This window comes from Nilaparvata lugens, chromosome 6 (assembly GCF_014356525.2).
Source record: "Nilaparvata lugens isolate BPH chromosome 6, ASM1435652v1, whole genome shotgun sequence".
In the NCBI taxonomy this organism is placed as follows: Eukaryota; Metazoa; Arthropoda; class Insecta; order Hemiptera; family Delphacidae; genus Nilaparvata; species Nilaparvata lugens.
Window position 1 is genome coordinate 40,284,667 of NC_052509.1, and position 14,176 is coordinate 40,298,842.

At 36.4% G+C, this 14,176-nt stretch overlaps 1 protein-coding gene across 1 annotated transcript in view; it reads right to left on the minus strand.

The window, feature by feature from the left end:
- LOC111061278 (dynein heavy chain 6, axonemal-like) overlaps positions 1-14,176 on the minus strand; it is a 182,765-nt gene that overhangs the window by 48,794 nt on the left and 119,795 nt on the right. Inside the window, exons 54-57 of the mRNA XM_039430794.1 lie at positions 13,379-13,551; positions 10,507-10,687; positions 9,648-9,827; positions 6,193-6,426 (exon numbers count right to left, since the gene is read on the minus strand). Coding sequence (XP_039286728.1) covers positions 6,193-6,426; positions 9,648-9,827; positions 10,507-10,687; positions 13,379-13,551 — 768 coding nt within the window. The remainder of the gene's footprint in view (positions 1-6,192; positions 6,427-9,647; positions 9,828-10,506; positions 10,688-13,378; positions 13,552-14,176) is intronic.

Consider the following 14,176-nt stretch of genomic DNA (forward strand, 5'->3'; position numbering starts at 1 on the left):
GACAGAACACGGCAACAAGATACAGCCCCAGTCAAATCCTGTTTGGCCAAACCCTTCCACGGCCAGGGGAATGGAGCCACTGGCCCGAAAATCAACTCGAACCGCACAAAGACCATATTAACCAGTGTCTACACATGCTAACCGCAATCCAACGCGAAGCCGTGTTGAACCAAGAAAATTATCTCAATAGGAAGGGAGACCCTTCTGGTCTTATTTCTGTAATTATTGACCACAACCCACCTGTTGGGGGAGACCCTTCTGGTCTTATTTCTGTAATTATTGACCACAACCCACCTGTTGGGGGAGACCCTTCTGGTCTCACTTCTGTAAAATTATCGCCCAATGGCACTTTTGTATATTTTGTAAACATTGTATCTTGTTTTTTGCAATCAATAAATTCTCGCCGTGGCTACCTCAAACGGGGGGGGGGGGGGAATTGATACCTCCCTCGCGTTCGCTACCTTTCAGCCTGCCGCTCTGCTCTGCTCCCCACGCCACGCATCAACCAAATGAGTGGTTGACCCACCCGCCACCAGGGTGCGCCTCAGTCGCCGCCACCCGTTCCTGCGTTTCTATTAACGTTTCTATTAATAACAGGTGAAATTCCTGAACAGGACCTGTTATTGTGTTCATCTTGTAAAAATGAGTTTCATTTCTTGTGTCAACTTATAAAGGAACAAAACTTTCGTAAAATGTCTAATGAAAGTAAATGTAAATGGAAGTGCATTTCATGCAAGTCGGGAACTGCCGTAAATAGGTCAGAAGATAAGGCCGGTCATTCAACTATTCATAGTGCCTCTCATTCTACTACAGCGTCAGGCGCTCTCTCTCCTGCCGACCTTCAAGCTATCGCACTTATTGTGAAACAGATGATACACTCAGAGATTTCTCCCTCTTTCAAAGAAGACTTCAATTCAATAAAAGACTCTATGGAATTTATATCAAACGAATTTGACGACTTTAAAAAAGAAATCATTTTGTATAAAAAGGAAATACAAAATCTTAAGAGTGAAATTAGTGTATTGAAGGCTGAAAATGAAAAATTGAAAACTGAAGTTTGTAATATGCAAGAGTATTTTCGTAGAGATAATTTGGTCGTAACAGGGATCACCGAGACGCCTAATGAGTCTGTCTTCCAGATTTTCAATAGCATTTCTTCGGTAATCAATAGTGATATAACGGCCCAAAGCCTGAGTACTGCACATAGACTGCCGTCGAGAGTCAAGGGCAGTATTAGGCCTATTGTGTTTCGTTTTCTGCGTCGACAAGACAAGGAAGCTTGGCATTCCAGTTTCAGATCATCTGCTATTAAAGATAATAGAGGCCCGGGAATATCATCGAAATGCATTTCGCAGGCTCTTCCTGAGAGCAGGGTGCTCGCTTTCCAACATCATTCGCCATCGGTCATGCAACTTTTCCGAGAAGTTAAAAATGCGCAATGGAAAAGAAATATGATTTTGTATGGATTCGGGACAGCAACGTTCTAGTGAAAAAGGATGAAGCGAGCAAGAGTGTGGTGGTGATAAAAAATGAAAGCGATATTTCAAAGCTGTAAGGTAATCATAAATCACTGGTAACTCAACCTTTTATTTCTATAAGTTTGTAATGGATATTTGTGATTTACTTGATGACTTAGAAAATATGAATAGTAATGAATCAATTAATCTATGTGATTGAACGAAGTGAAAGTTTTTTTTTGCAATGATTCGAATTTAAAACTTTTTCATTTAAATATTAGGAGTATAAGGAAAAATTTGATGAATTGTGTATTTTGTTGTCTGGTCTTGATGTCGCGTTTGATATTATAGTATTAACTGAGTCTTGGCTCACACACGATATAACTGGATTTGATATCTCTGGCTATAACAAAATCATAAAGCCAACAAAATTTAATAAATGTGATGGCATTGTAGTATACATAAAGAATGAACTTAATTATAATATTTTGGAAGTAGATATAGATTATGCCAATGTTTTGAATTTCAAATTAGTGTATGATGAATTGGAGTTTTATTGCACAGCTTTATATAGGTCACCAGAAACTGATGTAGCGTGTTTTGTGGATGCTCTAGAGATTTTTCTGAATGAGACAGCACATTTCGAAAATAGGTTAATTGTTGGTGACTCTAATATTGATATTCTTGATAAAAATTTGTCTCTTGTGGGTAATAGATTTTTGGATAATCTTCTTGAATATGGCTTTATAAATTATCTCTATGGCAGTACTAGATGTACTGTTTTAAGTGAATCGTGTATCGATCAGATCTTTTTGAAAAGTAAGCATTGTCTATTCAAATCAGCTATATATAATTGTGCAATCACAGATCACAATGCAGTGATGTGTGTGTGTAGAACGTAAGAGCCGGTTGTCATATGGCAGAGATGTTGAATCTGATTCCCAGGATGTTCAGGCTTTATTATTTAATGAAGATGTTTTTCAATCAAAAATTAAAACAGAAACATGGAACGATGTTCTTCAGGAGAACGATCCCAGACTAGCTTTCTCTTTGTTTTATGATAGACTTCGTTCATTATTTGACTCTGCAAAAACTGTTAGGAGAAGGATTAGTAATAATACAAAGAAAATCAAACCTTGGGTGACTAATGGTATTCTTCGATGTATGAGGCGAAGAGACAAAATGTCTCTTAAGGTTCGTAAACAACCATTTAATGTACAGCTGATGGATTGTTTTAAATCATATAATCGAACACTGAAGTCGGCATTGCGAACTCTAAAGGAACAGTATTCAAGAATAAATTAGTTGAATGTGGAAATAATCTAAGGGCTGTATGGAAGGTTGTGAATGAAGCAACAGATACCCCTTGTAAAACTAATTGTTCTATTAAAGAGTTGGTTACCAAGGATAATCGCATTTTGAGATCTTATCAAGTAAATGAAATAGCAGAGGAGCTTAATGAACATTTTGTGAGTGTTGGTAGAAGAATTTCTGAAAAAATTACTAAGGTAAAGGACAAGATTTTTAGGGAAAAAACTAATAGATTGTTTTGTAATTCGTTTTTCTTTTTTCCTGTCATAGCAGAGGAAATTGATATGTGTATTAAAAACTTGAAGAAAGGGGTAGCACCAGGATTTGATGGAATTTTTTCTAAATGTCTGAGTTCAAATTCTCGCATAATTTCAGTTCCTCTGGCTCATGTAATAAATTTATGCTTTTGAATGGTGTTTTCCCCGACGAGTTGAAAAAGGCCACTGTTATTCCTTTGCATAAGAATGGTAACAAAAGTGATCCAGGGAACTATCGCCCAATTTCTCTGCTTTCATGTTTGTCAAAGGTGATTGAGAAATGTGTTAAGACTCGTTTGGTCGAATTCTTGGAAAAATATGAAATTTTATCTAATTGCCAATTTGGTTTTCGTAAGGGTGTAAGTACTTCTGATGCTGTATATATGTTACTAAGAGAATTATTGAAACACTGGACAGGGAAGAAAAATGTATAGCTGTGTTTTTAGATCTCCAGAAGGCTTTTGATACAGTGGACCACAATATTTTATTTAGAAAGTTAGAAGGTATTGGAATTAGAGGTGTTGCATTGGGTTTCTTCAAAAGCTATCTCAGTTGTAGATCACAGGTGGTTAGTGTTGATGGTATAATGAGCTCAGAATTAGAAATTACGATGGGTGTGCCACAGGGAACAGTTCTGGGTCCAATATTATTTTGATTTACATTAATGACTTACTCAAGATAGAGCTTGAGAGCTGTTCTTTGTTTTCTTTTGCTGACGACACTGTTGCTATTTTCTGTGCATCAAAATGGGAAGATGTTTTTTGTAGAGCTAATGAGGGTTTGAAAGTTATAAAAAACTGGTTAGATTTCAACTTAGTTAGTTTGAATATAGCAAAAACTACTGCAGTGTCATTTTCTTTGACCTCAGCAGGTCAGCCAGATAACCAGGGGAGTTTGGCTTTTCATGAAACTGGATGCGATGATAATAGTTGTCTATGTCCTATAATAATATTTAAGAACAGCACCAAATACTTGGGAATAATCATTGATAAGCATTTGAAATGGAGAGACCATATTTCATATTTATGTTCTAGGTTGAGGAAGACGCTGTATAAGTTTGTTCAACTGAGAAATATTTTTACAGTTGAGCAAATTAAAATGGTTTTCTTTGCGCTTGTGCAGTCAGTTGTGCGATATGGTATAATTGGCTGGGGTGGTTGTGGTGTTACCGTTCTTAAGCCTCTTATAGTATTGTATAAGAAAATTATTAAAATATGCTTGAAAAAACCGGTTAGATATCCAACAAATTTGCTCTATAAAGAATTTAATGTTCTCAGTATTGAGCACTTGTATGATCTTGACCTAGCTAGTTTTGTCTATTCGTGGCCCAATAGATTCCCTATAGCCCCTCATGGCGGCTATGTTACTCGTAGACAATCTGAGAGATTTTTGCTAGAACCACCTTGTAGAACAGCGGCTGCCAGTGCTCATGCAGCGTATTATGGTCCTAGACTTTTAAACCGTCTGTTGCTTGAAGTTTCTGGAGCATCCCAATGTATACCAATTGTTATTATTCTTTCACTTTCAAAACTTTTAGACAGTATCTTCGACACTACTTATTAGGGAGACAAAATGAAGACTAATTTTGATTTATTTCTCAAATCTGTTTGTAAATCTCAATTCTATTCTTAAAATACATATCTTACTTAGTATAACAGAGCAGAAGAGAATTTGTTGTTTTATTTTTAAATATTGGTGATCTTATCTTTGATGTAGAACATATAGTTGAATCTCAATTAGGCCTATACTGATTACAAGAGCAACATTTGTATGAAAATAGCATAAGAGAATGGAATTTTCTTTTTCTTTTTTCTTGATATTGTAATGTAAAATTATAAAATCTAATTATGTTATTAATATTACGATGTATATTAGTATCTTATGCTATCCAACATTCTAGAGATACACCATCCCTCATCACAAGCTTTGCTTAAAGAGGGATGCAACAATATTATTTAGAATATGATATTTTATATTCATTATTTTATAAAGAATTTGTATTTTATGTTTGTAAGTATGAATTGTATATTAATTTTTTGTTGACATTAATAAATTGAATTGAATTGAAATATTGGCCGAGCACCGCCGGCCAATAGCAGCGCAGGTGAACTCGGGGACTGTGAATAAAAGGGGGCTACTCAGCTACCCTCGATAGCACTTGCTCACTAGCAGCCTTCCACTGAAGAGCCAGAAGAGACCACCAGCCGAGACCACTACCAGCCGAGACCACTACCGAGACCAGGAGCAGAGCAGCGAGCAGGCCAATGAGGGAACCACGGCGAGACTAACCGCAACCTGAGGTGTCTTCCTTGTCTACTACCCAACCGATGCCTAGGAGGAACCGAGCCGGCCGCCGAACCCAGAAGAGGAGGGCCCTACGTCGGCTTCGCAGGTGGAGGAGAGGCTGAGGCTGTACACCGCCGCGCCAGCTGCGCCCCAAGACTTAGCGCCCCAGCCTAACAACTGGCGCGCGGTTCTGGATGCGCGGGTTGGGTGCCGAACCGACTTCGGAGTGTGTGCAGCGGAAGCCTACGACCCTGCCTGCCCGGGGTTTGACCGAAGGCCCCTTCTAAACGAGGAAGTGGTCGAGGAGGTCCTCCCGGCGGAGATTCGGCACGACCTCTGGTAGTAGATCACCCGGTCAGCCCTCTCCGTAGCCCGGGTAAACCAGAGTGGAGACTGCGAACCATTGACTTGAGCCCCTGCCGGCCTGCTCTCGCACCAGACGGACCTGCCCGGGACCCTCGCGCGGCGTGGTATCGCGCCAGTCGACGACTACTAAACATCTAGCCTGCCTTGGTCCCTTTTAGGGCCACCAGCAACAATCTTGGTCCCTTTTCAGGGCCATCAAAAGCCATTTTTTCAGACAGTGGTAACAAACCCCTCGCTCGACCCGACTGACTAGCCCAATTGATGAACGAGCCACACCTTCCGCCAATGATTAATCTGTGGGTATAAGTACACATTTAACAAAATCAATGGATGAGTTTTCCTGGATTCTTATAGTTCAACACTACTTCATTCACTCCTTCTAGTCTTTTGAAAGAGAGAATGATGCAGAAATCATGTATGGAACTGTAACAATATAATATGATTATTTTAATGAAAACTATATTTTCAAGTACTATTTATGAAAACTATTTTATTGCGAATGAATTATAACTCACAATTTTACTAGCAACAGGACCTCTTATGAGAAAGTTCCATTCGGCGATTGAAATGTCTCCGGCTTCTCTGAATATATTCACACACAAGAGAAAGCTGAAAATCAGTTTGTGTCTCTCAAACAGGCCTCTTGAGACATTCGTGTAAACGGAAAGCGTTATCTGGTCCAGTAGTATTTGCAGTCTCTCTTTCAGTTGGCTTGATTTCTTGCTACTTTCAATAACTTGATTGAATATCTGTGGATGAAAATACAAACTCAACTACCGAAACTATGTACAGTATCAGTTTGAATTATCCATTCATCTATGAAAATTCACGAAGGATATATAGTCTTCATCAATATTGTCAGTATCGACCTTATCGGAAAGTGATTAGAGACAATTATAATCATATTATTGTTGAATATGAAAGTAGATGAACATAGGAAAAATTGAAATTAATACAAAATAATACCTACAAGAGGCAATATATTAATTTATATTTGAGGATGTATATTCAAAGGAGTGGAAGAGCATATTTCTGAAGAGAGATCTAAGATAACTGAATTTATAGCCTGTATTTGTGTGAGTAAATAACTGTTAGTCCAGTCAAGGAAAGGTTATAGAGGGAAAAGTTGGGAAGTCAATTTTTGACCCCGCAGTTCTGTTAAGGGTAGTAAGAAGGTAAACATATCAAAATTCCCCATCCCTACCCCCTGTGCTAAGGGGGTGGGGGTGGTTTAAAGGTACCATTTTTTGGTTTCTCGCATAAAACTCAAAAACTATGTATCTTAAGGACTTGACTATCATATAACAAATTAAAGCTTACATAATTTTCTACAATATTCATCCCACAACTTTTTCTATATCTCCACTAGTTTTCGAGATATCTGTTCTTGAAGGTGTGCAATTTTTGAAAAAAAATCACGTTTGTCACCAATTTTTTTATATTTTTGCTCTTATAACTTTTCAAAAATCGATGGGAAAAATCCATGCTGATTATGAGCTTATAGAGCATTAAGTTCTCTTCGATTTGATGTATGTCATACATGACATCAAAACCTATTCATTTTTTGAAATATTATTTTGTGAATTGGAAATCTGGTCGCGGATTTAATTATTAAATATAATTGATAAAGCGAGAAGATCTCCAATGTACAAAGATGAAACGTGTGTTTTATCACGTTTCGTGAAGGCAATATTATGGGTTTAGCTCCATGCTATACAAACAAGAATGAGTTGACTTTTGGTCTGTGAATCAAGGCTACATGTGTTTTTCACATAAATAGATTTGGAATTTTTCTTTCGAGGCCCGTATACTTGAACCGTTTGTGAAGTGAGTTGTTGAGTTAAGGCATTGGTTACCTGAAGGATTCTGTCTTGAGAATTCAATTATAGGCTGTCACAGTCCGGGCAGTTTAAACCTACATAATTGTTTTTTCAGGATTTGAATCTTGTAGGGAAAGCTGGTGTTTTTGATTCAATCAACTGGCAGAGTTTTTTTTATATTTTTTTATTTTAAATTCGGGAGTGTTTTAACTGGACCTTGAAGAGCAGGCCAAGGGACTTTTTGTTAAGGTAAAGTAAGATCTATAATTCTAAATAGTAATTTTAGTTTTTTATTGTTATTATTATCATAAACTGAACGACCACAGATCAGCAAAGCGAGTAGCCCCTGAAATATTCATTTGATTATTATTATTTCGTAATTTCTAATTATAATTCTAATTTTGTAATAAATAATTTATTGATTTGTTTTAAATATCAAAAACCTGTACGATCTCTTTTTCTTGTTTTTTCATTTTCCCACCCTTACATAATTGGTGAAGGCATATCTTGCTTACATATTTTGGTGGCAAAGAGTGGCAAAAGTTTCCGAGATATTAGCTCTTGAAGGTGTTTAATTGTTAAAATGGTGTATTATCTTTGAAATGGTGTATTATTTCACTATTCCAAGTATTCCTTTCATTGTTATAGCAGCTTCAATGTAAGGGGTGAAATTTTCATTGCTGCAACAAGTGTCAACTCAGCGGTTCCACAAATTCAAAAGAGGTGATAAAGATGCGCACTTTTGATATATTAACCTATCAACTAATACAAATCAAGCAGCAATGTCGAAAATTGTGTCACAGACACCCCTTCCAAATGTCATTGTCAAACTATCAATTGTTGCAGCAATGAAAATTTCACCCCATACATTGAAGCTGCTATAACAATGAAAGGAATACTTGGAATAGTGAAATAATACACCTTTCAAAGAGAATTAAATGCTCTACAAAACTAAGATAAGCAAAAGTTCTTATGATGCATTGTTGGAGAGTTATAAGCCCTGAAAGAGCAAAACATCAGCATAAAAACCAGTTATTTTAACAATTATGTATTATTATTATTTAACAATTATTACTTTGTTATTTAAACAAAAAGTGTAGAGAATTCATCAAGCTTCATTTTTGAATAGTTAGTTACGTCGGTTGAACGCATTGTTCTCAAGATATGAGCGTGGAAGCGAAACGCTGACAAATGCAACTTTTGAACCACCCTCAACCCCTTAGCACATGAGTTAGGAATGGGGACTTTTGATATGTTCACCTCCCAACTAGTCTCAACAAAGCTGCAAAGTCAAAATTGTGTTTAATACATTTCCTCCAAATTCCTTTGTCAATTGGTCTATTGTTGCAAAAATGGAGATTTCACACTCAACACTAAAGCTGCTGCAAAAGGTGTAGGGAAATTCTTAAAAGTGTGGAATTATACATCAAATCGAAGAGAATTTAATGCTCTATAAGCTCATAATCAGCATGATTTTTTCCCATCGTTTTTTGAAAAGTTATAAGAGCAAAAATGGAAAAAATTGGTGGCAAACGTGTTTTTTTTTCAAAAATGTCACACCTTCAAGAACCGATATCTCGAAAAGTAAAGGATATATAGAAAAAGTTGTGAGATGAATATTGTAGGAAATTATGTAAGCTTTAATTTGTTATATGACAGTCAAGTCCTCAAAGATACATAGTTTTTGAGTTTTATGCGAGAAACCAAAAAATGGTACCTTTAAACCACCCCCACCCCCTAAGCACAGGGGGTAGGGGTGGGGACTTTTGATATGTTCACCTTCTTACTACCTAAACAGAACTGCGGGGTCAAAAATTGTCTTCCAACTTTTCCCTCTATACCCTTTTTTGAGCAATCATTGCCTGGACTATGTAAGGAAAAATCGTTATAAGAATGAGAATATCAGCAATTTATTCACATGCTAATTAAGTGAACTGCAAGTTGATGAGTAATAAAATAATATCGAGTTTCAGAGTTTTGTGGTTGCAAGTGATGAATGTTAGGGGGCCGCCTCTGACATGACCTACAGAAGAGTTACAGAAGAGAACTTCCAAGACCAAGGTTTTATTATTTGATAATAGAAAACAACTAAATATCATGGAAAGATTGAGAATAAATACATGCTATAAGAAATATATTTTTGGAATTACCAATGTGAAATATTTGAGAGAGAACTGGTACATGGGGTCAATGTCGGCGAGGGTACTAACAACTGAGTAGAGGCAGGCACCTCGCGAAGCCACACTTCGATACTTTTCTCTGGCAACAGAAATGCTGCCTTCCGTTTGCTCAGCCTCAACCAATCTGGTCGCTATATAATTCGATGTTTCCTGCAAACAATCAACACTTAACTAATATTATTATAGCAAGTATATGTAGGTACGAAATATCAAATAAAAGATTCTGATAAAAGGTTCAGACAATAAGTACAGGCAATCTAATTACTATTGTAGACTGGACTGATTATTTTTATATTTAACATTGTATTAAAGTGTTTTCGATAGGCCTAATTTTAAGTAGACTAGTTGATTGCAAGTTATAAAATGATCAAAACAAACGGAACTCATAAATGTGTAATCTCATTGACACAATAGAATTCCAAGCCAGTAAAGTTGCAGATTCCATAAAGCTTCTTCCAACCTTCAATCAAGCAATACAATAGAATTGCATTTCATTGAATAAATATCTGAAATAATGTTAAACATATTAATTTTATTTCATTGCATAATTCATTCATATAGAGTTACAAGTCCATTGGATCTTGAAATCTTTCAAGACCTTGCAATTTTTTACGTTTGGGGGATGATCTGCCGCACTAGAACCCAAAAACTCATGTAGAAAATCGCCCAACATAAATTCCATTTCTAGAGATTTTAGCACTGATAACATAGAACATTACTTATGGATCAAGACGATATGAAATTACTTTACAATAAGCGATTCAAGCGAATCACATGGATAAATTACTGAGAGAAATAAATATTTAATGATATGAATCGATTTAATCACCTTGCTCTCATTCAGCGTTTCAATTAGTTCCTCATCATCGAGAATATTTCCTTTGGAAGCAAACAGAAGTTTTAAAATCTTGTCTTCTATGCTTTTTAGTTGGCCTTTATCGTTATTGATTCTAATTATTAGTTCGTTCCTCTGCTTCTCAAGATCTGGCCTCTCTAATCGAACAACGTCTCTGTAATTAATAAATCGACTCATAAAAACTAAAAAATACTATTAAAATATACAGACAACATAGGTACTCAACAGACTCATGAAAATGATAACTTAAAAAAGTATTAAAATATACAAGCAACATAATTAGATACTCAACAGACTCATGAAAACGATAACTTAAAAAAGTATTAAAATATACAGGCAACATAATTAGGTACTCAACAGACTCATGAAAATGATAACTTAAAAAAGTATTAAAATATACAGGCAACATAATTAGGTACTCAACAGACTCATGAAAATGATAACTTAAAAAAGTATTAAAATATACAGACAACATAGGTACTCAACAGATTCATAAAAATGATAACTTGAAAAAGTATTAAAATATACAGGCAACATAGTCAATGAACAGAGAAAACATTAAAAATATGTCATATTCTATACACGGAGTAGAATTTGCAATAGCATTGAAAGAGGGGATACCTAGTGATATATGCTTAACTCAGAATGAGACTGAATTATAATATTACGTTTTGAATTTACAGATATATTTTTTCTAGAGTGAACCAATTTCTATGTTTTTAATCCACGTTATTACTGAACTCATCTGTTATAATTTTAGTTTTACATCATGTTTATGTATGTACATCGCAGTGCTATTTTGTTTTTGTACCATTATGGGTCTTGTTAGACTCAGTCGCAATTTGACATATTTAAAAAAAAACTGCATGAGGCACACCAATTAATAGGTAGGCCTACAATATGCATTGTCACAAAGTGAATTTTGTGACGGCAGGAGAATTGCTATGTTGTATAGGATTCGACTAAGTTTCTTTATTTCAGAGTAGGAGCACGGTCATTATCATCATCTACTTCATTGCCGGCAGTCATCATCATCTTCATCCATAGGGATTTTCTATTCTATACTTTATAGAATATATATTTGTGGGTCGAGTTACCGACAACTGTAAGGTAGATTTTGCTCGGGGATTTTCTTTCCTTGTAGCTATTTTTCCCGACTTGTATCACTTGGGGTGTTGGAGTTGTCCTTAGGTACTTGGGTAACTGTATAGGGTTCTTAAGTTTGCAGCGTCAAACAGTTAAGGAGGAATTTAGCTGGGCTCTCTTTGCTTTGATCAAGGTTTGTTCCAGGTTCTTTGGGATTTATAGCACTTTTCTAGATCTCTTAATTAGTAAGACTCTGTCCTGACGCTTCACATTTTAGTTAGAATACAGGAATTGGGAGCTGGCTCACAATTCTCTGTAATGTGATATACGACGATTCAGGTAACTGTATGTTGGAACTGGTCGCTTCTATGTGTTTCCTTGCCAGTAAGAAATTCCTGTCCTTCTTGTGAAATAGCAGTTTCTGACTCGCTGTTATTCCTTGTAGGGAAATCCTTTACCGCAATAGCATTTCCAGACTCGCTGTTGTTCCCTGTAGGAAATCCTTTTTCTGAAATAGCAGTTTCTGATTGCTGTTTTTCCTTGTGAAAAATCCTGATTTACCTGAGATCGTAGTTGCAGATTAGCGATCGTCCTTATTGCAGTTTCACAGACATGCAATTCCTTTGGAAGAGTCCTAGAACTCCTTTTCCTGAATTAGCTATTGTTTTTTCGCTATTTTTTCTTGTAGAAAAATCCTATCTTTCCCCGACATCGACATACTGTTGATTCGGATATAATTCCACACACTTGTGCCTGTGAAGATCCATATCACTCTCTAATAGTAGTCCATGTGCTATCTATTGAATTAAGAGTGCTTTGGGCAACTCTGTGAGAGAGTTGGAGTTACCCTTTATAGCAGTCCTCAGATTGACTGTTAATATCCATCACACAGTTGTCAGACTGTAGTGGAAAACCTTATTAGCAGTCACAGATTTGCTAATTATCCTTACGCAGTCACAGACTCGCATTTCAGAAATCATACACCCTATACCCTATACCTTAAACCCGATACACCTCATACCTACCTATACCCTTTACCCTGTACCAGGCTAGCAGGTGCAGCTTGCTAGCCGACAAGTTGCAGCAGTTGTCAGACAAACTCCTGTTTGTTGTAGAGATTAATAATCATATCAATTCTCTGTACCCTGTACCTTATACCCTATACCACCTATACCATACCTATAACCCTTACTCTGTACATGGCTTGCAGGTCCAGCCTTCTTGCCATCAGCATGCAGTTGCAGATTGCATATTACCTAACAAATCTTAATTTGTTGAAGACATTTAATAAGCCTATTAAATCGCTGTACCGTTTTTCCCATAACTCTTACCCTGAGACTCTCAGTAATACTTCTTTCCAGGCTTGCAAGTCCAGCCTGCTCACCGTCAACACGCAGTTGCAGATTGCGTACTACCCTTCAAAACATAATTTGTTGTACAGATTTACTATCTATATCCTTTTGCCTGTATAATACTTTTCCCAACCCTAACCGTCACCCATCCTGAAGCCCCGGGGTCGAGGGCCTACTCGGCCGACAGTATCGCGCCATAGCGCACCTCCTGTACACCTCAAATTATCGCGTCAAAAGCAACCCTTACAGAATCAGGGTACATAATCAGGATAGGGGGAGGATTGTAGGACCTCGCTGAGGCTAGTCCGCTTAGTAGCAATAATACTTCGCATTTATTAGATCTCCTAGAGGGTGGCGTAGGTAGACCTAATAACATTATTATAATTCAATAATTTCTTCAGACTCACGCTAGCAGCTGATCTTCAACGCCTGATGGAGTGACAGTGAAATTGACCAAAGTGACTTTGATGCACACTTCAGGCAAGTAGTGTGGATTTGCCAATTTAGTGGTCACATAAAGCCGGAAATTTCTGTCATATTCCACATCCGAGTCACCCAGTCGAATCATTGGTTGCCCGTTCTGAAACAAAATAAACATTAAGTTAGAAATCCCTTAATTTATATATAATATTATGTAGGAATACATCCATTACTAATTTTCTAGATTATTTTTGAAGCTGACATTTTCACAACAAATTATATTAATTGTTTAATGAGCTGATTTGAATTTACTAATCAATTATTGTCAATTAATCGACAAACTGGATTAATTTACTACTAGTAGTTCTGTGAACAGTAGACCTCACACAATTTTATCATCCATGTCACCTGTTTTATCAGGTATCTGATGTCACCTGTTTGAAATGTTAACAAACTCAGTTCACGTTTGAATTTGTATTCCATATATGATAATTCATCCAGTTACGTGATAATCTTCCCATCTGATGAAAATACTTCTCAAATATTTGAAAATTATTTTTTTTAATCAAACGTATTATAATTTCTTTAGCATTATTTAGTTCATTTAATTATTTGTATTCACATATTACTTTTTTAAATGTGAGAATATTGATACTGATTTGCATGCATAATACCATGACTGCTAAACAAAATATTGAAACCATAGACCTTATAGAAATAGACATGGCTTCTCCAGACATCTGTGTAATGCATGCAATTTAATAATCCACTTGTCAGCTGATTGT